General features: G+C 33.5%; 2 protein-coding genes across 3 annotated transcripts in view; one reads left to right on the forward strand and one right to left on the reverse strand.

Annotated features, from left to right (window-relative positions):
• Positions 1 to 1,748: 1,748 nt before the first annotated feature.
• Positions 1,749 to 13,885, reverse strand: LOC130625564 (uncharacterized). 2 transcript variants are annotated; one of them, XM_057440669.1, is made up of 10 exons: positions 13,661 to 13,870; positions 8,495 to 9,550; positions 7,815 to 8,089; positions 7,652 to 7,735; positions 7,415 to 7,522; positions 7,082 to 7,226; positions 5,174 to 5,306; positions 4,428 to 4,567; positions 4,027 to 4,116; positions 1,749 to 2,613 (listed from the first exon to the last, which is right to left on the reverse strand). In XM_057440669.1, the coding sequence occupies exons 1-10, from the start codon at positions 13,728 to 13,730 to the stop codon at positions 2,525 to 2,527; spliced, it is 2,190 nt and encodes a 729-aa protein (XP_057296652.1). In that variant the 5' UTR covers positions 13,731 to 13,870; the 3' UTR covers positions 1,749 to 2,524. The 2 variants fall into 2 exon arrangements, with proteins under 2 accessions (XP_057296652.1, XP_057296653.1); XM_057440670.1 differs by lacking the exons at positions 1,749 to 2,613; positions 4,027 to 4,116 and having other exon boundaries at positions 4,497 to 4,567; positions 7,074 to 7,226; positions 13,661 to 13,885.
• Positions 13,886 to 16,474: 2,589 nt separating this feature from the next.
• Positions 16,475 to 22,695, forward strand: part of LOC130625965 (protein DD3-3-like) — a 44,809-nt gene continuing 38,588 nt past the window's right edge. The window contains exon 1 of the mRNA XM_057441088.1: positions 16,475 to 16,484. The gene's annotated coding sequence lies outside the window, so the exon portion shown is untranslated. The remainder of the gene's footprint in view (positions 16,485 to 22,695) is intronic.

Below are 22,695 nucleotides of genomic sequence, written 5' to 3' on the forward strand. Positions count from 1 at the left end.
ACAGACCACAATACAGCGCAGTTTAAATACTAGTTATGTTGTTTTTAGAAAAACTGATCACAATCCAACTGCGGGGGTTGAGAAGAGAGAAAAATGTGTTCAGGGGATGGGTCCTAAAAGTTACTAAGCAAGTTGCGTAATCGTGGGACCAATGTAAGGACTAGATATCCTTAGGAACTGGATTGATTAAAGAAAATGTGTACTTTTATGAAGGAGTGGTCCCACGAAAAATTAAAAAAAATAATTTCATCTTATTTTATCGGAAATGTTTTATTTATTATTATAAAAACCTTTTTTTTTTAAAAAAAAGTTCTTTTTTTTCTCTTATTCGGCCCTTTTTTACAATCCTGTTTAAATAGCCGTGACGTCATAGTTGGCGAATGATTTTTTGTGTGTTACGACAATTCAGCAAATAAAATGATATTCTAGAGAATCCAAGATCGTAATTTCATAATTAGAAATATTTATTTTATTTTATTTTCTATAATTATAATCACATATTATATATTTTTGTGTTTATTCTATCGAGTAAGGGACATAGACACCACCCTCTTCAGGGAAAACTTATCATATTTTCCACACAACACGCGACGGTATAACTCGGCGATTGCCTTTTCCAAGTCGTTAGAAAACAAACCAAATGAATTGCTTGTAAGCAGCAAACCGAAAAGATTTGTTTGTAGGCGTGTCTTGCAGAAATTTTTCTTTTGTCTCGTGTAAGCATATTAAAACGAGACAAAGTTGCTTGAAATCCTCATTCTCAGTTATACATTTTATTCCTAAAAAAACAACCGATATTTGTACGATACATATCATTATTATTTCATATTTTAACAATACTTTTTATGTAGCTTAATCATATTTAAAAAAATATGTTTAAGCACATATACCTTGGAATTGTTTGTCTGTTAATGCATCCACTTCCGTGCAACAAAGACAATCAATCTCCCTAGTTTCAGTTTTGCAGTTATCGCACTTGCACCATTCGTTTCTCCCAACACGAAAACTTTTCCAATGTTTTACTAAAAATATCGTTTCTCTCTCAGTTACAATGTTTTTATTATCATCTTATTTAGTGGTCTCGAATTAAAGAAAGTTGCAGCCCAGTGCCTGTAAAAAGCTCATCAAAGGTTTCATCTCATTATCACCGTCCTCATCTTCTCCAAAATTGTTTTCTTCTTCAATAATATCATACTCTAATTCTCTGTCTTTAATTTTTTCTGAAAAAATGGCCTTCAAGCACTTAGAAACAGCTGTTTAATTTTTTAAATTGCTGAGTCAGCAGATATACTCATTTGTAAAGATGCAATAAAGAAGAAAATAGTAGCTTTCGCGAGCTCCAACCTTTTTCAAACTTATGATTTTACATGGTCTTTTGTTTGTTTAGAAAGAAATCTTATTACCACATCACGCTACTTCTAGACCCTGTCAAAAGAAATATATTTTAAAACAAAAAAAATTCGCACACCTTTTTAAGCCGAATCTATACTGGACGATATTCGCGACGATTTTTGTGACGAAAAGATTCGCCCTTAAACCGTATGATTTGCAAAACTCGTGCTATCAGAAGTTAGAGCTCTTGGGATGGGGCGCGTTGGAGATCGGAGTTTATTTTTACTTTATGCTCCATCTTTGTTGTTATTAACGTTTCTCTTTAATAATCACGTCATTTCTTTCTGTACAAGTTCGCCAGTGCGTGGACTATAAAATCGTGACAAGTGTGTTATAACAGAAAAAATATGGATATATAGTCTGAAAATAACCTTTCGTAATTAATTATGTAAAAAAAAATAAAGAAAAAATGAAACTTTACAATTTCGGAATTAATGCAAACATTAATTCTTATTACAAAATTAACATCATCTACGTAAATCGTACGGGTAAATATTATGCGTTTCGCGTGTATTGTTTTCGTAAAATGAATAACGTCAACTTATTAACGCGTTTTGTTTTCTTCAATCGAAAGATAGTGTTAATTTTTCCTGTGTACTTAATTTTACGATTTTGCTCAAAATTAGCAAAATGGTGCCCACGATTTAAACGTTATTATTAATACGTTGCAGGTATAGTTTTTTAAATTGCGTCGCGAGCAACCTCTACAAAGTGTTTACAAAATCAATAGTTAACATAATATAGTACAAAAATAAATCGTATCATTACATGTGCGATAAGAATTTACAAAATTGTACAATGAGATTATTTCGTTAACGAAATAAAACACTTGAACTCACTGTAAGGGTGTGTGAGATTGGGTAATCATCTATTGACCAGTCACATCCATATATTGTGGCAATATCCTGCAGTATTTATCAATTATCTTTAATATATTGCTGCAATGTGAAACATCTTCAAACTAATATTGGTCAATCAAGTATAAAAAAATTCACTATTTTATCAAATATATACAGTGATATTATGTGGATCCTTTAAATAGTATAACAAAATTTTCTTCATCTCAATAAATCAACCAATCCGACGTATTTCCACGTATACTTGACGCGACCTGATTTATCTGAAGAGATTGTTAAAACAACAACGTCACGATAAAGAAAACGACTGTCAACCACTGAGATGACGACACAGAGATCGTAGATGAAGGCGCTTTCTTCTTCTCTAAATAGAAAAACAAAAATGACATGAAGTGACAATGTTTTTCTCATTCCACAAGATAAAAATACGACCTATTACACCCTAAACATAAAAAAACATCAAGTTTCGTGTTCAAATCTAGAGTCGCAGTTCTTTCTTATTTCCTGTACTTTTATTCCAGGTGCAGAAAGATTACCTTCTATTTCTCTTTCTGGAACACAACGACTACCTTCTCTTTCTGGAACACAACGACTACCTTCTCTTTCTGGAACACAACGACTACCTTCTCTTTCTGGAACACAACGACTACCTTCTCTTTCTGGAACACAACGACTACGTTCTATTTCTGGAACACAAAGAACACTTTCTCTTTCTCATACACAAAAAATACTTTCTCTTTCTCATACACAAAGAATACTTTCTCTTTCTCATACACAAAAAATACTTTCTCTTTCTCATACACAAAGAATACTTTCTCTTTCTCATACACAAAGAATACTTTTTCTTTCTCCAGCACAAGAATACTTTCTCTTTCTCATACACAAAGAATACTTTCTCTTTCTCATACACAAAAAATACTTTCTCTTTCTCATACACAAAGAATACTTTCTCTTTCTCATACACAAAGAATACTTTCTCTTTCTCATACACAAAGAATACTTTTTCTTTCTCCAGCACAAGAATACTTTCTCTTCCCCATACACAAAGAATACTTTTTCTTGCTCCAGCACAAGAATACTTTCTCTTTCTCATACACAAAGAATACTTTCTCTTTCTCATACACAAGAATACTTTCTCTTTCTCATACACAAAGAATACTTTTTCTTTCTCCAGCACAAGAATACTTTCTCTTTCTCATACACAAAGAATACTTTTTCTTTCTCCAGCACAAGAATACTTTCTCTTTCTCATACACAAAGAATACTTTTTCTTTCTCCAGCACAAGAATACTTTCTCTTCCCCATACACAAAGAATACTTTTTCTTGCTCCAGCACAAGAATACTTTCTCTTTCTCATACACAAAGAATACTTTCTCTTTCTCATACACAAGAATACTTTCTCTTTCTCATACACAAAGAATACTTTTTCTTTCTCCAGCACAAGAATACTTTCTCTTTCTCATACACAAAGAATACTTTCTCTTTCTCATACACAAAGAATACTTTCTCTTTCTCATACACAAAGAATACTTTCTCTTTCTCCAGCACAAGAATACTTTCTCTTTCCCATACACAAAGAATACTTTCTCTTTCTCATACACAAAGAATACTTTCTCTTTCTCATACACAAAGAATACTTTCTCTTCTGATACACACAGAATACTTTCTCCTTCCCCAGCACAAAGAATACTTTCTCTTTCTCCAGCCCAAAGAACCTTGTTCACCCCACTCTGACGACATTTTATACAATCCAGTTATCTGAAAGATGTAACTTACCGCATTTTTCTGTAAATTCTTTCACATGACTTGGATGACGACTATCCATCGCTTTCTTCATAATATCTTTTATATGCTCTCCGTTCTTATCTAAAATGATGGCGGCACTACGTGATATGGAAGTGTAGCAAACAACAGAAAAGAAATAGCAACAACAACGACGAGCAACAGCAACATAGCAAAGACAACAGAAAGAGAAACCGGAACATAACAACCAACACAAAGTACGGCAAACGGCAACGGCGACAAGAACAAACTACAAAAATATGCCTACAACAACGATGACAAGAACAAACTAAAAAAACGACCAACATCAACTGAGACATAAGAACAAACAAAAACCACGACATACAGCAACAACGACGACAAAACAGCAACAAAAGACAAAACTTTATTCTCACCAAGTACAGAAACAGTAGCATCAATACAATCTTCATTTTCACTGCTAACAGACATCGTCAAATAAGATATTTTCCAACTCTCAAGGGACGCCTGGCTACCATACAAAATTTTAGATAGCATGGTTTTCATCAAAGAATTTCTAAATGTGTGGAAGAAAAATGTGTTTATAAGCATGGAAACAACTTTGTCGGCTAGCAAGGAAACAACTTTGTCGGCTAGCATGGAAACAACTTTGTCGGCTAGCATGGTAACAACTTTGTCGGCTAGCATGGAAACACCTTTGTCTGCTAGGCCACACACACATTAATATAATATAATATATACATAATATATACATAATATAAAAGCATATATCAGCATTCTAAATGGCGTTGCTATGTAATGAATATTCATATATCAATTAACCAACTGCAAAATACCTAACAAAATTAATTCGCGGGTATACAAGTTATGGAATTAAAATTACGTTTATTCGAAATATGTAATTTAATGATTAAATCAGAAGCATTTTTGGGTATTTAATTTTGCGTCAGAGTATTCTGCCACAAACGCCGACACGATCCTCTAAAGCTTTCTTATCATTTTTTATAACGATATAACTTTGTTCAACGCTACTATTTTGAACGTTATACTATTCAAATTTAATATATAAAAAGGCCAAAAAACAGCTACCATCTTTAATAATACAAATAAAATTATAGCAAAACATAGTCTGTAATAAAAGAATTGCACAAGTTATCCTTACTTATACATAGTTTTATTGTTGACACTGAATGAAATTTTCACAACATCACTTGCGGGGTCGGGTACAGTGTCAGCACACGCCAGTCGTGGTGCGCCTTTGTTTTCATGATGGAACACAAGCGAGCGACCGAGAACTACAAAAAAAATTCACAGTAAGAAAATCAGGAATGCAGTTCTTCCAAAGAATGATTTAAGTATAAATTCAGAACTGCGTGTTTTAGAAGACAGTCTGTTGTCGCTCAACACTTCATTTTTATTTATTTATTAAAGGGGAACTCCAGTAAAAATCACTTTTTTATTTTTTGTCATATACGTACTCAGAAAAGCATAAGAAATCAAAAAAAACTTACTTTACTTGTTTTTCTTATTCAAAATTGTTGTATAAGCCTTCGCATATTCAATATTTTTCTCATAAAAAAACAGACAGGGGCGATTTCATTTAGGACTGGACCCGATTATAAATAATGACATCACATCGTGCAGAAAGTTTAGGCGAGCACAGAGAACGTTCATGTTAAGACCTATAGCCTACATTAAATCGCTTTTTGTATGTAATTTACGTTTAAATCGTTAAGAAAATGGTTAGTTGCTCTGCGTTTCGATGTACCAATCGATTAGAAAAGTGTAAGGAAGTAAGTTTTCACAGAATCCCGTCTGTGAAAAAGAAAGAACTCAAAAATGGCTAAACAAAATACGTAGTGCAGGTGAGCTACCAAGGGATCAAATTTTTTATATTTGGTTAGCGCACTTCACAGATAGTTCTTTTAAAAGAGATCTCCAGGAAATAAACTTCCATATTAAAATATTGCCATTTTGTAAAAATACCATTTCAGCTAGTGAAAGCGATCAAAGTTTCTCATTTCTTCTCATTTCATTATTTGTACTTATATCCACAGAACACAACCAAATAACATTTGGTACATTTTTATATTAAATAAAAGAACATTATACCAATTTCCAATACAAACGCAGACAAAAACGTTTTCTAGTTACACGTGTATCTTTCGTAGCGCTAAGTTTCTATTCTTTGTTTTTCAAAAAAGAAGCTTTTTTGATGGAAGGACATGCCGAATTTTTCAGGGGGTAAATGTACCCAATTTCTTCAATCTTTGTAACTTTTTAAGGATGCATGTAATGCTGATAATGCAGTTTCTAAAACAGCTTTGTCAAAACAACTACTTATAAGTCGTTAATAAATTGGCTTGTAAAGTAAGAAAGTTTTTTTACTGAAGCAAATGATAAAGTTTTTTGACGAAAAGAATGTTAAAAAAAGCGATTAAATATATTTTTTATTTCTTTAAAAAGAAAATATTTTGCTAAGAACGTTACTTTGAGTCAGTAAAAGACACTCGTCACTTTGCGTCTTTATTAATTTCTCCCTTGTGAGACACAAGAGGTTCGAAGTCGTGTGGTTATAGCTTTGTAAAGTCTTTTTCATGAAGAGAATTATCCGATTCTATGTTTTCTAAGTTATAATCTTCGTCATTATTACAAGACATCTTATCAACGAACAATGTAAACAGTAAGTAAACAAAACTTTTAGAAGGTGTGCTACTGAGCTTACAGACTTTCTGCACGATGTGACGTATGCTTATTTATTCGGACCTAGTCCTCTCGACTTCACGCGGCCTTGCAAATTTATTCAAAATTGAAGATGTTCATAGACCGATAAAGGTGTAAATAAAGATTTTTAACGATTGTAAAAGTTTTATTCTGACATATTTATGTATTGTCTTATTAAAATAACATTTTTTTCAAATATTTTTTTTTCACTGGAGTGCCCCTTTAACTATATTTCAGAATGATGCACCAATTCATTGGTGCCATATGATCTCACATAAATACAAATTAAAAACATCGCATTAGGAGCTTGTTTATTTATAGAGAAAATAACAGCTCACCAATATACCTGAATGATGGCCAAACATGGGTGTGTCTACATCAGCATAAAACGCTTTCCCACTTCCAATATTATATTGACCAACTTTTGCACTGGTATCACCTACTTCGCACCGGTAAGGGTGATGCCTGCTGCATTGGGATGAATAATTAGCCTGAAAAGATAACAAAATGGACCTAGTGAACGCAAATGTTTTACAACAGATTGAAAAGTGAAAGAACATAATACGTCTGGACAAGAACATAATTAATTTTCAGAAACAAAACATCTATGAAGAAGAACATAAAAAAAATGTAAAAGCAAAACATCTACGAAACAAAACATCTGCGAATAATAACCTACTTTAACGTTGACATTTGTAGGATTGTAATGTCCCTGAGCACTAGCACATACACCTGTCTCCTTGCTACTGATTGGTGAGATGTGAACATGAAAATTGTGTTGGTAAGTCTAAATAGAGAATACAAAAACCTGGATAAATGTCATCTAAAAAATTGTCACTTTGACAAGAGCTCAACCAACATGTGAGAAAAAGAAATCATTTATCTGAGAATCTACACAAAAACTTTTTTTGCTCACCTTTTTGCTAGAGTTGTTTCTATAGTGCAGGTTGGCAACAATGGCGGTAGGAGTAAAAACATTATTTGCTTGTATGTATTGTCGCTAAAAAAGAAAATAAATATTATTGATACCAGAAGATACACATAAATACAAATAAAATTATAAAAACAATAACACGTACAAGTGTTACAACACCATCAAGTACTGACGCACTGTTTTTAGTGTAATTGACAACTGAAGATAGGTATCCCTTTGGATTGTCAACTTCTATATCCGAACAGACAAATCTCGATGACGTATTGTCATCACGGTGAATAACCAATGATCGACCAAACGAGGTATCAAAGCCATACAACGGGAGGTTTGAATCCATCACTGACAGCTGGTAGACATCTTTATCAGCAAGAAAACCAAACTTTCCACTCAAATCGCCAATTTCGTACTTATCAACAGAACCTGAATCAAAATGAAGTATTGATATATTCAAGGGAATTAATTTCTGCGAAATTCGCATTAGTTCCTGAGAAAATTATTGAAAAACCTGATAGTTGCGAAATTCGCCAAAAATATTTTTAGAAAATTTTCATTTTTTTAGTTTTTCTTATTCTGATTTACCTGGCGCAATGTTTTTCCTTATATTGTTTTCTTTAATTTTTTGTCATTTTATTTGTTAAGTATACAAATTTCAACTTCGCCGATCTTTATTTAATGTCTCCTGTAGAAATCTCATAAACACGGTATTAATTAAAAAGCCTAAATGCATTAATATGCCTTAATAAAGTTTCTGGTATTTTAATTTTCCATATGAAATAATACCTTAATTTGCATGATACTACATTAAAATAATCTGTTATTGTATACCTTTATTAGGTTTTGGACTATTCTTTGGTATAATGCCATATGGGTTTAGATGTCCGCCAGCACTGGCAGGAGCACACGGTTTCGACGAACTTGATATTGGAAAAACATGTACATGATACCCTCCAGCTCGCTTACCCAAACCTTTTAAACTGACATCCAATTTCGTCTGGTGATAAGGAGAGTGTTGTAAAAAAGAAATAGTTCCTGATATACCTTTGTGGATAGAGGATGTAAATTTTGATTGGACAGATAAGGGGCCAGCTTTTCGAATCATACCACATCCAAGTTTCTCCATGCTTCCCTTCTGATAAACAACTAACATTCTTGACATTACATTATTATCACCGTGCAGACTTAAACTTCTGTCTACTCCATGAAAAATCGAGCTTCCAGCAGTACCAACAGTCAGTGAGCCAAATTTTGCTGTCAAACCTCCCACAGGACAGGTACTTTCTTGCTTTTTTGTACAAATCCCACTTTGATTTGTTGGGTTAAAAACAGTTCCAGAACAATCACTATTCATCATGTTTGTTGAAAATATTGCCCACCCATGACCTACCGAGGAAGAATTTGACCCATCAGATAAACTCACTTGGCCAAAAATCATTGTATCTTTGTCGCCATTTTGAAGAAATTCAAAGCTGCCAGCAATCATGCTATTAGATAACACTGCTTTTGCATACATTGTTGCATTTGGAGGTGGTAGAATAGAGGCACAAGCCAATATGCTGGTATTCTTATGGTAAAGTACCAAAGTATGACCAAGGATGGAACTAGACCCTCCTAAGCTTAAATTTACATTTTTGTATTGTGTATTGCTGATGTAGCCAAGACTATCATTAAGATTGTAAACAATATTCCCAGTTTGTTGACATTTTGGATAAATCGCAGGGTATTGCTTTATCTTCCAAGACACATCGACAAATGTAGACAAAGTTAAGTTGACTTTAACTGTCACATTCTCACTTGCATCTTCAGTAAACCTGACATAACCGCGAATATTGTTTTGATCAAATGAAGCTATTAAGTATGTACCATTTATCACTTGAAGAGTACCTAAAAATGTATGGTCAGTTTTTTGATTACATGTATTCCCCATAACTTTGTGGAACTAGTAGGGCAAGCAGCAAACAAAAAAAAACATGTGCACCAATCATAACATGGCAGGATGAAAAACTGGACAAAATAAAAGTAGATAGGCCAATGAAAGTAGTAGCCAAATTTAGGGTGATACAGGAAAAGAGAGAAAAAAAGACTATTGTGTGATAGTGGAAAGAGCTGTAAAACCTAGAACCATCCTTAAAGATGGAGGCATATTTTTGTGCCTTCATAGTTAATTCATAGTAATTATGTTATTGTAACGATATTTAATATTTTATTAATTATTATAATTAACACTATTTCGATTTGATATTTGTGAGTGTATCTTTTAGACTAGTATTTTTCGTATTTTTAGTTTATATTTATCCAAGCCTTTGTTGAAACATGTAGCGAAAACTAAAAAAATGTGTGTTTATTTTTAAGTCACAAACATAATAACGCATATATAATCATTTCATTGATGATTAAAATATGAACAAACATGGCAAACAAACTCTATTTATTCTCCAACAAGGAAATGAAATTTTGATATTTTTTATCCCAGTTTATACTGAATTAACACAGAGCTTTCTTAATCTTAAAATTTTTCTGCCTTAACAACTGCGTGGTAAGAAAATGATAAATGATTCAATAATTAACACCAAAATTCACCATTTTTAATACGCACCCACCCCTTTTAACACATCGTAACAAATCTAGTACCACCCCCATTGTTACATAATATTTCAAATCTAAGTTCCATCTATTTTATTTATTTATTTATTTCAATAATATTTTTACAGGTTTAAAATATCAGTTAAAAATAAACTGTTCTACCTATGTCCTGTTTGTTAATAAATATTGGAAGTTAAAAACATTATTTATTATATGCATTCAGTTCCTATAGTACCAAAAACCTTTAGTAACAAATATTAGCATTTAGCACACAAGTTGACTTTTTTGTGTTTTTACGTAAGTCCAGAAGCAGTCCTGTTACATAACAAAAGATCTCTGTTTTTCCTCTCCCTAACTTTTCCTAACAGTTCATAACAAATGAACTGTTAGGCTCCATTTCTCTAACAAAGAAATTAATTTTTTACAGTTTTATTCACCAAAATTTGCATTGAAAAAAGGCTAAAATACATCTTTTAGGTTTTCAATTTTTCTGTTGTATGCCAACAATTGTGTCAAGGCAAAAAGATGTGGACAGTAGGTGAAGCGAAGTTTTGTTTGTTCATTCTTTGCATAAAGGTATTATTAATATACATATTTTGAATCAAAAGGGGGAAATTTTTGAGAAAGTTTTTTTTTATTACCAAAAAAACACAATTTTCTGACTTTTCCCTGTCCAAGCGAAAAACTCCATTGTGTTCACAGATGTACTAGTTAGGTTCAATCTTCTTGAGATTCACTGAAAATTAAAGAGACTATTCCTTCACCTTTCCCTGAACTATATTTTTCTTAATATTCATTCCTGACTGTTGCAGATTTTTACATACTTTTTTGAAGTGCATATTAATGCATGTTTTTTTTTTTAACTTTCAAGATTCTGTTAAGGCTTCATATTTGTCTTTTTTTATTCAAGCAGTTTTTCATTACAACTCCTTTGATTGGTCATGGGCAAATGTTTACGCTGTAATTCACTAAAAAAAGCAAAAACAAGAGTTCAACAGCTTTTCCAATTCATGCCAGCACTTGGCTATTGCTGAATGTTGACATATCAACAAAGCAGCTAGCAATTTTTTGATGACATGAAAGAAATTAATTAGGGAAAGGTGGTAAACAACCTCTTTCCTTCCCAAAATGTAATTTTTAATTTAAGCTTTTCAGATACAAATGAATATTATGCACATAATTTTACCCTTTCTTTTGCAGCACAGATCCTCAACTCCACCCTTAATGCTCTAATGGAAAAGTAACTATTTGTGCTTAATCATTCAAATTGGACAATCCTATAAAGACACAAAGGTTAATTAGATAAACAAAAGCAAGATGCAACAAGTTTTTATTTCCCTGAAAGTAATTTTGATAACAGCATGAAGTAAATGTGTTTAACATTATCACTTTATAAACAAAGCTTAAACTTTATAAACATAATTACAAACAGGATTTATATTGTTTCTGATTTCCGTTCAATTAAATTTGTTTTCAAAATTAATTTAATTGTTGACAAACAGATTAATTTAACCAGATTAAGCTAATCAGACCTAATCGTTTGATTCATATCATTTCATATCATCATGATTCATGCTAATTTTGATTTAATTTTGCAGTTATAAATAATGGCATGTACTGTATAGCTTTTTGATAAATAATATATTTTACTATAATGTTTTTTTCCTCATGCATGCACATTACGTTCTTTTTCATTCTAAAATAATTCAAAAATTAACAACTTTTCACATTTGTGAATGATATCTTGAAGAATAACTTGGAGAATTTAGCAGTTAATCTATTAAATTTCATGAATTTAACTGTAATCCAACAAAAACCACTTAAAGGAAACCCGAAGTATAAAATGATGTTGAACTCATAATTTAGGATCTGCATGTCGGTTTGCAATTAAATTTTGTCAGTAAACATATGGGGCTTATACAAGCTTACCCACAAAATTTGATTGCAAACCAAGTGGCAGATCCCGAGTTATTGAGTCATCAGCAAAAAAATAAGAGGCCTGGGACGAGCAAGTGAGTATCATTTTGGCAAAAAAATTTATGTTAATCAATTAACCTTTATAATATCTATGCATTGATAAAGTTAAAATGCACACCCCTTAACAGGTCTAAATTTACTGATGAAAGAAAATGTTCAAATTTGCTATTACTGAAATATGACATCATAGTTCATGCAGCATAATTAAATCTGAAATTCTTTAAATGCGAATATCTTGAGAACGAAAGGAGCTTTTTAAAAAATTTAAAAAGACTTGTTAGCTAATTTTTTAAGCTCTATAATATAAGTCCAACATCATTTTGTACCTTGGGTTCCCTTTAAATCACTACTTTCTTAGAATAGTTTATTTAAACAGACTTTTGAATCCACACAAAAATTCAGGATTACCTTTCTAAAATTATATAACTTCACATTTAAGACTTTTTTAAAGAAAAAACTAAATTCATTTACATCTTACTGTCAAATTATGCAATTCAGCAAACTAAACTATAGCCATCCCTAAAGTAAATATAGGTGTCTTTATTGCATAACAATATATATTTTTGTTTCTAATACCACAACAATGATTATTTTCTTTATAATTAAAAACTTCCTTATAGTAGAAAAAATATTATTATCATAAATTGTTACAATCTGCTTAGATTGAGCTAATTAATGTTTGTTGTGCTACTTGTAGCCAAGTAACATAATTAGATATCAAGTTCAGCATTCGGTTTCAATTATATGTTTATAAGAACACAGCTTCAAATTTAAGTAAAAATATAAGCAATGTGGGCTCAAATTTAAATTTGAAATTAAGAATATTTTAGGTCAAACACAAAACAACTTCTTTATTGTTCTAATTAGTTCTTATAGATCTATTGAATTATATATTAATAACTCTTATTATGCAACTCCTTATTCTTTTCTTTTTTACAATCAAACAGGGAACTATTCTTTTGTTTTATAATTTCTATCAACATTTTCCTCTGACTAAATAAAAAATGTATGTGGGATTAGTTTAAATGCAAGGCTTAGTTTTGCAGGATGTCTAATAAACATATATACCTAGACGTGTTTTCAAATTTCCATGTGCTCCCTAACATGTTCCACACATCCCTCCAATAAATTTTATTTTGAAAGATAAATATTTTAAAAGACAGGGTAAAACAGATAATATATAGCTAGCTAGATACACTGCGATCGTTATAGCTAGCTACCTATAAAATGTAAGAGTATTCAGGCTCGCTAGCTAATCACATATCATTCCTAATTTAATTCACTAAAAAATTCTTAAAAACATAGCTCTGGAGATTTTAAGTAAAAAAGTATTGCAAAATATCACGAAAAGAATGGGTAATTAAAGATGGCTAGCTAAAAGTATGCTAGAAATATGATTAAACACGTTCCAGAAGCAAATAAATTATGTCATACCTAACAAGAAAAAAAAAGCACACCAAATGCCATGTTTTTCCAGTTCAAACATCAGTGCAACTTCAAACATCAGTGCAGTCCAAAAGCTTTTCTCGCCCTTTTAACCTGACACCTCAGCATAATTAACATGGTTTCTATATATATTACATCATTCATGCTTCGTCATGGTTTTTGTTACGTCAACATCTCCCACAACCGGAAGAAGAAAGGTTGTATCAGTTCTAGAACTGCAAATGTACATTTCCTTCCTTCTCAAAGTTGTTTTAATTAGCTTGGTTTAGGAGAATGCTTAACTTAATTTACAAGCCAATTCACACGTGGGTGGCCAAGGAACACTTTTCCAGGAACATGCTCAAACAAGCGGATGTAGCGAAATAATAATAAACAGACCAGCATAACGGACCATAACAAATCACTACATGGTACTAAAATGATTATTTAAAAACTGACATGTAGCCAGTCAGTTATTAATTTTCGAAATTTTTCATTAAAATTAGATTTTTAATTTAATGCTGCAAAATGAATGGATTTGGATAATATCAAATTTACATGACTGCGGGTGCGCGGAACCTGCACCATGAAAAGTCCTAGTCCCCGACTAAACTACTGTAAAATTTGCCTCGCAAAAAGGGAAAGGTGTGACGCAGAAGGTCATTCTCGACCCCAGAGCTCTTTGAGATAAACTCGAAAGTACTTTTGAGGTTTTAATCTCAAAGAGCTCTGGGGACGAGAATGGCGATAGGTCTGAGTTAAAATTGTTGACGAGAATTTTGTACTGTGTCCTAATGGAAACCAAACTATGAGATGAGTTTTAATAACATCTAATGACTACATAAAGCCGGAAAATTGTTTTTTTGTTCAAAATTTCTCTAGGAATTAAAGCTATTTTATAATGTTTAAAAACAAGATTACGTTATTTTAGGCACCGGATGCATCGCGCTGATATTTTATAAAATGGAAACAGCAAAAGGTGATTTAAAGGCATGAAATTTATGCCTAAACTCGCTATAATTTCACGACACAACATAAAACATGATTTCACTCCAACTCAACACCAATCGTAGGTTTAACCTCTATTTTGTGTGATGCGAACAACGGTCTTATGTTAAATTATAACATAGCTTTCAAAGTGTTACAAAGATGGTGATGAAGTGGGACTCCTTTTTGTATTATAAAACGAATTCGCTTTGTGCATTTATGCCTAATGTATTTAGTAGATTAAACGGGAGATTATGACGCTGCAAAAAGACTTTCAGGTGAAATGCGCAAGCATAAATGAAGATTCGATCTAAAAATGATCAATCCGATCCTTAAAATAGGTCTGCGATCCAGGTGTGGGTTAGGGTGCAGGGGGTAGAGTTGTGAAAGATTTTTTATTTCTTTATCTAAAGGGAAATCTTTTTGTTGCGCCAGAATCGCTTTTGAATGAGTACCTTTTGGCTAGTGAGTAAATACGTTTCATTAAGCGAAATTACAAAATTTACAAGCTTCGATAAAGCTTTGTGTTTAATTTGTGGTTATGCTGTATTCATGAAATATTAAACATGTTATATCTCCATGTATAAAATATGCAGAGCAGCAATATGGCACCCACAACACACACGAAAGCGATATGGCACCCGCAACACCCACACGGAAGCAATAAGTAGACAAGATTAAATTAAATTTTACAAAATACTATGACGTCATTTTCTTTCTGCGCGGAAGGACTTCATCGGGATACAATTTCCGAAAATAAAAACTCATGGTTTCCAACAATATTTCTTTTTTAGAAACAACTCATCATTACATAATAACATGACAATTGGTCGATATTCCACCAATCACAAGTAGAATTAGCGACGGATCATCGAACCAGAGAAAGATTGCGTTGCAAGCCTTGTCTTTTTAAAAGTCAAAGATGATATATTAATAGTTCTGCCTGTATTTCTGGATATTTTTTATTCAATCTGTTTTCATTATCTTTTGTGGCATCGATCGAAAGCAAAGGGACCTGGCAATGAGATTAATTATGGCGGTATATAATTAGACCGTTAGTAGTGACCACTAACCATAACATGCGTACCAACCTTGTCCCCAGAGGACATCTTGTATGAGCTTTGTCTTATATTATATCGCCCTGCGAATGAAATTGAAGTTAAACTGCTCACTTACAGCGAACGTAAGAGGAGAATGAACCATAAGCAACTTAGATCTTGTTGCACCACTGAGATTACACAATTGGAGTTAGCGCAGTAGGTAGCAAAATTTAGTTGAGTGGACCAAAGATTAAAGGGGTGTTTATTCTGATCAACAAGGAAACCGATTAGAGGGTCATGGTCTTTGTACTAAAGAAGTTTTTAGTCTATAGAAGGCCTAACGACCGGAAACCTATGGGTCTGCCTGATCATGCTGGTGAAAAGAATTTCATTAAGGGTGACTACAACGGTTTCTACAACACTGACGTTTACCTTTGGCTACGACTTATCTGCCTTTAGCTGGATGACAACCACTGATTTCTGGATGATTAGAAGTCTTAGATTCTAGCCATACTTCCAAAAGAAGCAACCTGAAGCAGCATGATGACATGGAATTTCGAAGGGTTCGACGGACAGATGAAGCTATATCCGACATTACCACCCACTGCGATAGCTAGCGCGATTGAAGATGACAGGGATGAAATCCAAATCTTCTGATTGCGAAAGATAGAAAAGCCGCGAGTGAAACAAATCGTGAACAAAATTAATAGGAAAGAACGTGCGAAGCTTTTGGCGAAATGGCGCAAGAAAGTAAGCTTCAATTTGTGCAGTAAACTTATGCTGCCTAGATGAACGACCTGAGTTTAGGCTTTTGTGGGTTGATGCGGTAGTTTACGTAAACCTACAAAACTCAACCATCCCATGATAACACCTGCCCGGTATCTCTGTCGATCAGCAGGCATTCGTAGTAAACTACACATCTCCCTCCCTCAGCAAGTTACTTCGTATATGCCTTCAGGCTTGCTTGCTTTGCCCCCTCTATGTAGGGTGTACAATAGGGAGTCATACTTTGTGTTGATGCGTTCTTAAACTTGATTTATAGGATGGCAGCCTCCACTTCTTGTTCACGCATCTTTGACCTCCCTTTTATACATAAACTTGCCGCCTCTTTTATCAGCTTGCTCATGTTTGTTTATGTGTTAATGTCAACACATAAACCCCAAATTATCATCTTCAGGTTCCCACTTATATCGTGGTTAAACCCTTTTTATCGTCGTCGTATTTCCTAAGGTAGCTGGCGCCATGGTAGCTAATTGCACTTACACTCTTTCAAATCGGTCTGTGGTTACGAGTTTTTCCCTTGCTCACAAGGATTGTGTGGTACTTTTTTCTTATGAAAGCTAGTACGTCTGATGTATATTGTATTACTGGCCGCAAAAAGTCAATTTATTTTGTACAACTGATATAAAAGTGCAAGTTGTATCTAAATCACAATGAATAAAAGTTACAACTGGAAGTAATCTAGCAATATGATATTATCTCTCTTTATCCTATTAATTCAATTTGTATCTTTTGTTTAAACGAACATAAAGAAATAAAGGTAGGTAAAAATCTAACTTGCAATAAGTTTTTATTAAAATGTTTTTACAGGCCAATTTCCAGGGTTATTTGTTTGTCAACAACCCTGAACCTTTTACTAATTCTTGAATTGAGATAGCTGTTTTCAGGCATCAAAGTCTGGCTCGCCCTTCACTTAAATCATGTCCTTTGATTTATTACATGTCCTGTTTATGACGACTTCCTCGTTCATGTTGTTTACGTGTGTCTCTATCATCTTTGTGAACCAACCTCGTCTCCATGGCTTATGGGTAAGGTTGCTATGATTTAGAGATCGCTGTAGACGAAATGAATCACGCTATAACGATAGTTATAATTTTTTTAAAATTTAAAATAATGCTAAATGGTTCATATTAAAACTGTTATTATAAAAGATAACTCGTCACTGTTTCCTCAACAACAATTTTAAAACTTCTTTCGAAAAAGTATACTTTGCTGTGACATTTCTAAACAATGCATATATCGTGTGTGGTAAAGCATAAACATCCTACATAAAAAGATTTTTATGATGGATTATCCTTGTTTCCAGGAATTAGGCTAAACTGTTAGACTTGTTAGTTGTGAACTATATCGTGGATTAAACTAGAGATGTGGATTTGGACAGGATTTTTAAAATTGCAGCTATGGGAGAAGGAAAAAGTGTGATGTCTCCAAAGTGCTAGCCAGGAAACCCTCACTCGACATGCTTTTTCTTATGCTTTCAGCTCGTGAAGAAGCATGGCGAAGGGAGTATTTTCTTGGCTAGGGAGGTAGAATGTGTAAATTTTGAAATAATAAGGAATTGAACTTTGAGAGTCCGATTTTTAAGAAATTTAGATTAGTACTTCCCTTCTTATTAATGTTTTTTTAAATGTCTACATCTTGCATGACAAAATCAACCTCACATATAATTGCCATTATTACATTAGTATTATGTTATTTGCAAAAAATACTATAGGATAGTCACTTCATTTGAGAAATACTGGTGGGTATTTTCCTTAGGCAACCCTTAAGGAACTGTTTTAATAATTTAAGAAAGTAGATCAAAAAGTATAGTTACTTATAATACGTGCAGCACGTTGACCATTTTTTTTCTCCCAGCATGCTTTTCTAAATTTTTTAACCGGATAAGATGTTCTACCGTAATGATCTGATTAAGCGCCCAGCATTTTTTAAGCGCCCCCTCAAATATGCACCTAAGGAATTTCCTCAAAGTTCAAAAAGCGGTCAGCACTTTAAGCGCTCCCCTTGAATAAGCCCCCACCTGATTAAAGGGGCGCCTAATCGAACTCCCTTGAGAAACTTGGCGCTCATTTGAAAATTTTACTTTCTTTTATTGAGAATAAAAAAACACATACCGTAATTCCTCTTTTTAGCCCCCTCCCTTTATTTAGCCGCACTTGTAATAAGCCCCCCCCCCCCTCCAGCGACTCAAAAAGTTTTTAGCCCCCTCCCTTTATTCAGCCCCCCCTCTCAAAGAAAGTAATAAATAAAAATAAAGTAAAAAAGTAAAAGAAGTCAAAAAAAATTCGATATTATTCGTTGATTTAACGTCATATACAACGATATCCATATGCTGCAGCTTTAATTTTTCTCAAGTTTTGTTCGCAAAATATCTGTTTTTTTTGTTTGTTTTTTACAACGGACTATGTATGTTCCATACAGTCCATCATAGAAATTCTTCTGTTAGATGAAGATGATGATGAAACAGATGAAGTTAACATTATGTATTAAATTTAAAAATAGATATTGTGTTTAAAATTCAATTAATTATTTAGCCCCCTCCCTTTCACGGGTGGTTCGAAGCGGAATCTAAGAGTTAGCGCATGCGCGGGTTTTTAACGACATCCGTGGAGGAATAATGGCGGCCGGCATCAAACTACGTAGTCAAAACAAACCAAGAGCAAGTTTAAATCTATTGTTATCCTCCCATCTAATATTCCAATAGATCTAATTTAGCCGTAAACGAACATGTGATAAGTCAACGAAGAGGCTCAGCGAAACATTTTTGTTGTAGTGGAGCTAGGTACGAGGAACAAGACTACTCAAGTAGATGAAAGAAAAAATCAAGATTTTTGCTTATTTGCGTTACGTTGCTAACGTCAAGGTAATTAACTTGTTATTCAGAGTTTTCTAGGGCTGTAGAAAAGTTATTTTACATCAAGGACACATGGCCCTAAGAGAAAAATACAACTTTGAAGTGCTTTCAGTTTTTTTTAATCAGAAAATGACTTTTGAAGTAGGCATATTTTTCACAGTTTCACGATAACTATCAAATACGTATGAAAGCTTCAATATCGTTTAACTAAGCCAATGTGGCATTACTGTGTTATAAATTTGCTAGAAACTGGTTAACATAAAATATTTATATATATACATGCTAGGTAGGCGACAAAATACAGTCACATCCACTTAACAGCTAGTAGAAAATTTTAACATGTATTTCATCATCCGGTATAAATGAGTGATGAACTAATTGATTATTTTTACTCAGTTCTGTTAACCGGTTTAATATATGACCTACAACATTGTAAAGGTATACCCAAGGCTTGGGATCTACAACAAGCTGCTTATTACTACTACTAAATTTTCGAGTTAGAGGAGCTAGCTCAGCAACAAGCCCTTTCCCTATCCACTTGTCTGCAACCTGTCTTGTTGTTTTTTCAGATGCAAGTTTGATGTCAAAAGTGGCAAGCCATCGGGAAATATTTCGCATAAGGTTCCATGGCAAATTCAAGGTGGCTTTCATGGCGGCAGCAGTCTCAGCTGGAATGGAGACATGATGGATTTCTGCGATTATTTGTTTTCGCTGCTCCTTGTCACATTTTTTCATGATCGCAGCTGTTTGTTTCACAAATGCATCATTTGAATTTCCTGAAATCATGTTGATTATATTTTTAGCTGTTTTGCTCCGATCAGATAAGCTTCTTTTACTACTTTCATTTGATAACTTTCTTGGCATGCTGATCGGTGTAACCGTTATTGGCTAAAATAAAGAAATGTTTTTTATTTTTAGTCTTTGTTAGATATATAATATATATATATATAGTAGAAATATGAATAATTTTCAGGTAAATGCAGAAAAATATGTATATTCTAAATGTTTATTTATATACCTGTGGTCCTTTTGTAGCAAATTGAATTGTTTGATTCGGTAGTTTTGACTGTTTAATTTTGATACCAACCAAATGTGTCATGCATTTTTCAATAATTGTCGGTACAGGCTTAGACGGACTTAGCTTTAAAATGTCGTTGGGTGTCATCAATTCTGGCTCAATGGTTTTTTTCGGCCTTCCACCTTTTTTAGATTTTATAGGCCGTCCCCCTTTAGATTTAATTTTCGAGAAATTTGATGCACTGCCTTCTTTCCATCTTACTGGGCATTTTGATGTTTTTGTGCCCCGCAAATTACAATTTTGCATTGTGCAGTAACATTTATTACAAAATTTTGGTGGATGTATTTTGTTTACATCTTGCTCAAAGTCCTCCTGAAATGCTGACTGAAGGCCAGAAAGGTTTTCCTTTACAAGATAGGAAACTCTTCCATTCAAAATATTTCCACATATGCGACAAAGTTTGGTTAGATCTGTATGTTCTGCCATTCTATAGCTATAATTATTCTAAAAAATAATATTATGTAACCAGTTTAATCGTTGCCTTTCCAATTATATTTTTTAACTTAGTCAAAAGCTTTTTGCAAACATAAAGTTTCACATTTCATGACCATAAGCTTTTTTTCCTGTCTGTGCCACCATTTTAAAAATTTGAATTTTGTTCAACTTTGATGACAAATATTTTTCAGAAAAAAACTGAAAGCAGTATGGAACTTTAAAAAATAGAAAGTATAATCCTTGGGCTTTCGTAACATATAAGTTTGATTAGGTGAAAAACTCTATATAACGTTATAGCCGACCTGTTAGCTAGGTCACTTTTTGACTCGACATTTACCGTCTCGTCTTATTTACGTTTGTTGCGCTTGGAAACGACAACAAAATTGTTTTTTGATTTTTTCCACAGCATCTGAAGACCTTAGATGCTAGTTAAATAGATTTACATAAGGCCACGCGAGAGTAAAATTTCTGTTATCGACATTAGAAGTTGTGCCTTTATCAGCAACTTTGTTACAAAATTTTGGAAGCTCGCCCCAGACTCCCGGCAAATGCGCTTAAATTCCATTGTACGGCCGTTTGAATCACCCGTGCTTTATTTACCCCCCCCCCCCCCACACGAAGCCTCTGGGGGGCTAAAAAGAGGAATTACGGTATTACAGTATTTTATGTTTTAAACATCTATATTATATTGCCCGTATACGTCCGTCCGTCCGTCCGTCACGCAAGATGGTAGCTTAGCTGTACAACAGCGAGAAGCACGCAATATGCGGTATAAAAAGGACAGGCGAACCCGTGGATTTTCCACGGGCTAACGACTAGTCTTTTCTATATTACCTGAATAGGGAATTTCCTATACAATCCTTTCTTTCTTTCGTTTTAACTCCAAAGTTGAAAACTGTTCTTTTATTTTCATCGATTATCAAATTAGAAAAAATTTATAAGCGCCCAGCATTTTTGAGCGCTATCTTCGATTAAGCGCCCATGCAAAAAAATTCACAAATTTAATAAATAAGCTCCCAGGGCGCTTGTTTGGATCATTTACGGTATATACTCAATTAATGTAAACTTATTAAACATATTATTGCGCCCCGCCGAAGGGGCGCACATTTAGTGGACCGCGGGTGTATAGTGTTTGTTGCGCCCCGCCGAAGGGGCGCACATTTAGTGGACCGCGGGTATATAGTGTTTGTTTTATGTATGGGAGAAGTTTTTTTCTTACTCTCAACTTCGCGGGGGAACTTCGGCTCGAACATCCAACCTAGGTTTGACATAACACAACCTGTGTGTTTGGTACCATCAAGACAAAAATAACACTGATCGAGCAAAACTTATCTTGTCTCGGTTTCTTTGTTGTCTCTGAAGATTTGACTGCCATAAAAAATATTAATCGAGATTCTTTTGTTATGTTAATTTAAAGCTTTGTAATATTGTCTCGTTTAATATGCTTAAATGTCACTGCAGCCCACGTGAATTTATCTTCAAGAAAAGGTTTGTTTTTCTTTGTCCAAGTTGTTTCGAAACTTGTTAACAGTAAGTAGAAGGATTACTTATATTTTATATGAAATTAAACTCAGAACGGTTTATGGCGATGATCCAAAGGCCGCAATTTATAAATGCATCACAATTTAAAGTCAATCAAGAACAGAACATTCCGTGTATAGCCATGACTAAAACTGCTTGCATTTTGTTGGTCTTCCCTTCCCGATGGTCTGGCTTGTCGTAATAGCTTTAATGATGTAGCTAGGGAGCTAAATACTTATTTTTAAATTCTTGCATTTTATAAGTTAATAGTCGTAAAACTACTCTCACTTGTACTACAGCTATCAAGCTAGAACTGCACAAAATAGTGCTTTCATTAGAGTCCCTTTTT

The sequence above is a fragment of the Hydractinia symbiolongicarpus genome, chromosome 14 (genome assembly GCF_029227915.1).
Source record: "Hydractinia symbiolongicarpus strain clone_291-10 chromosome 14, HSymV2.1, whole genome shotgun sequence".
Lineage (NCBI taxonomy): Eukaryota > Metazoa > Cnidaria > Hydrozoa > Anthoathecata > Hydractiniidae > Hydractinia > Hydractinia symbiolongicarpus.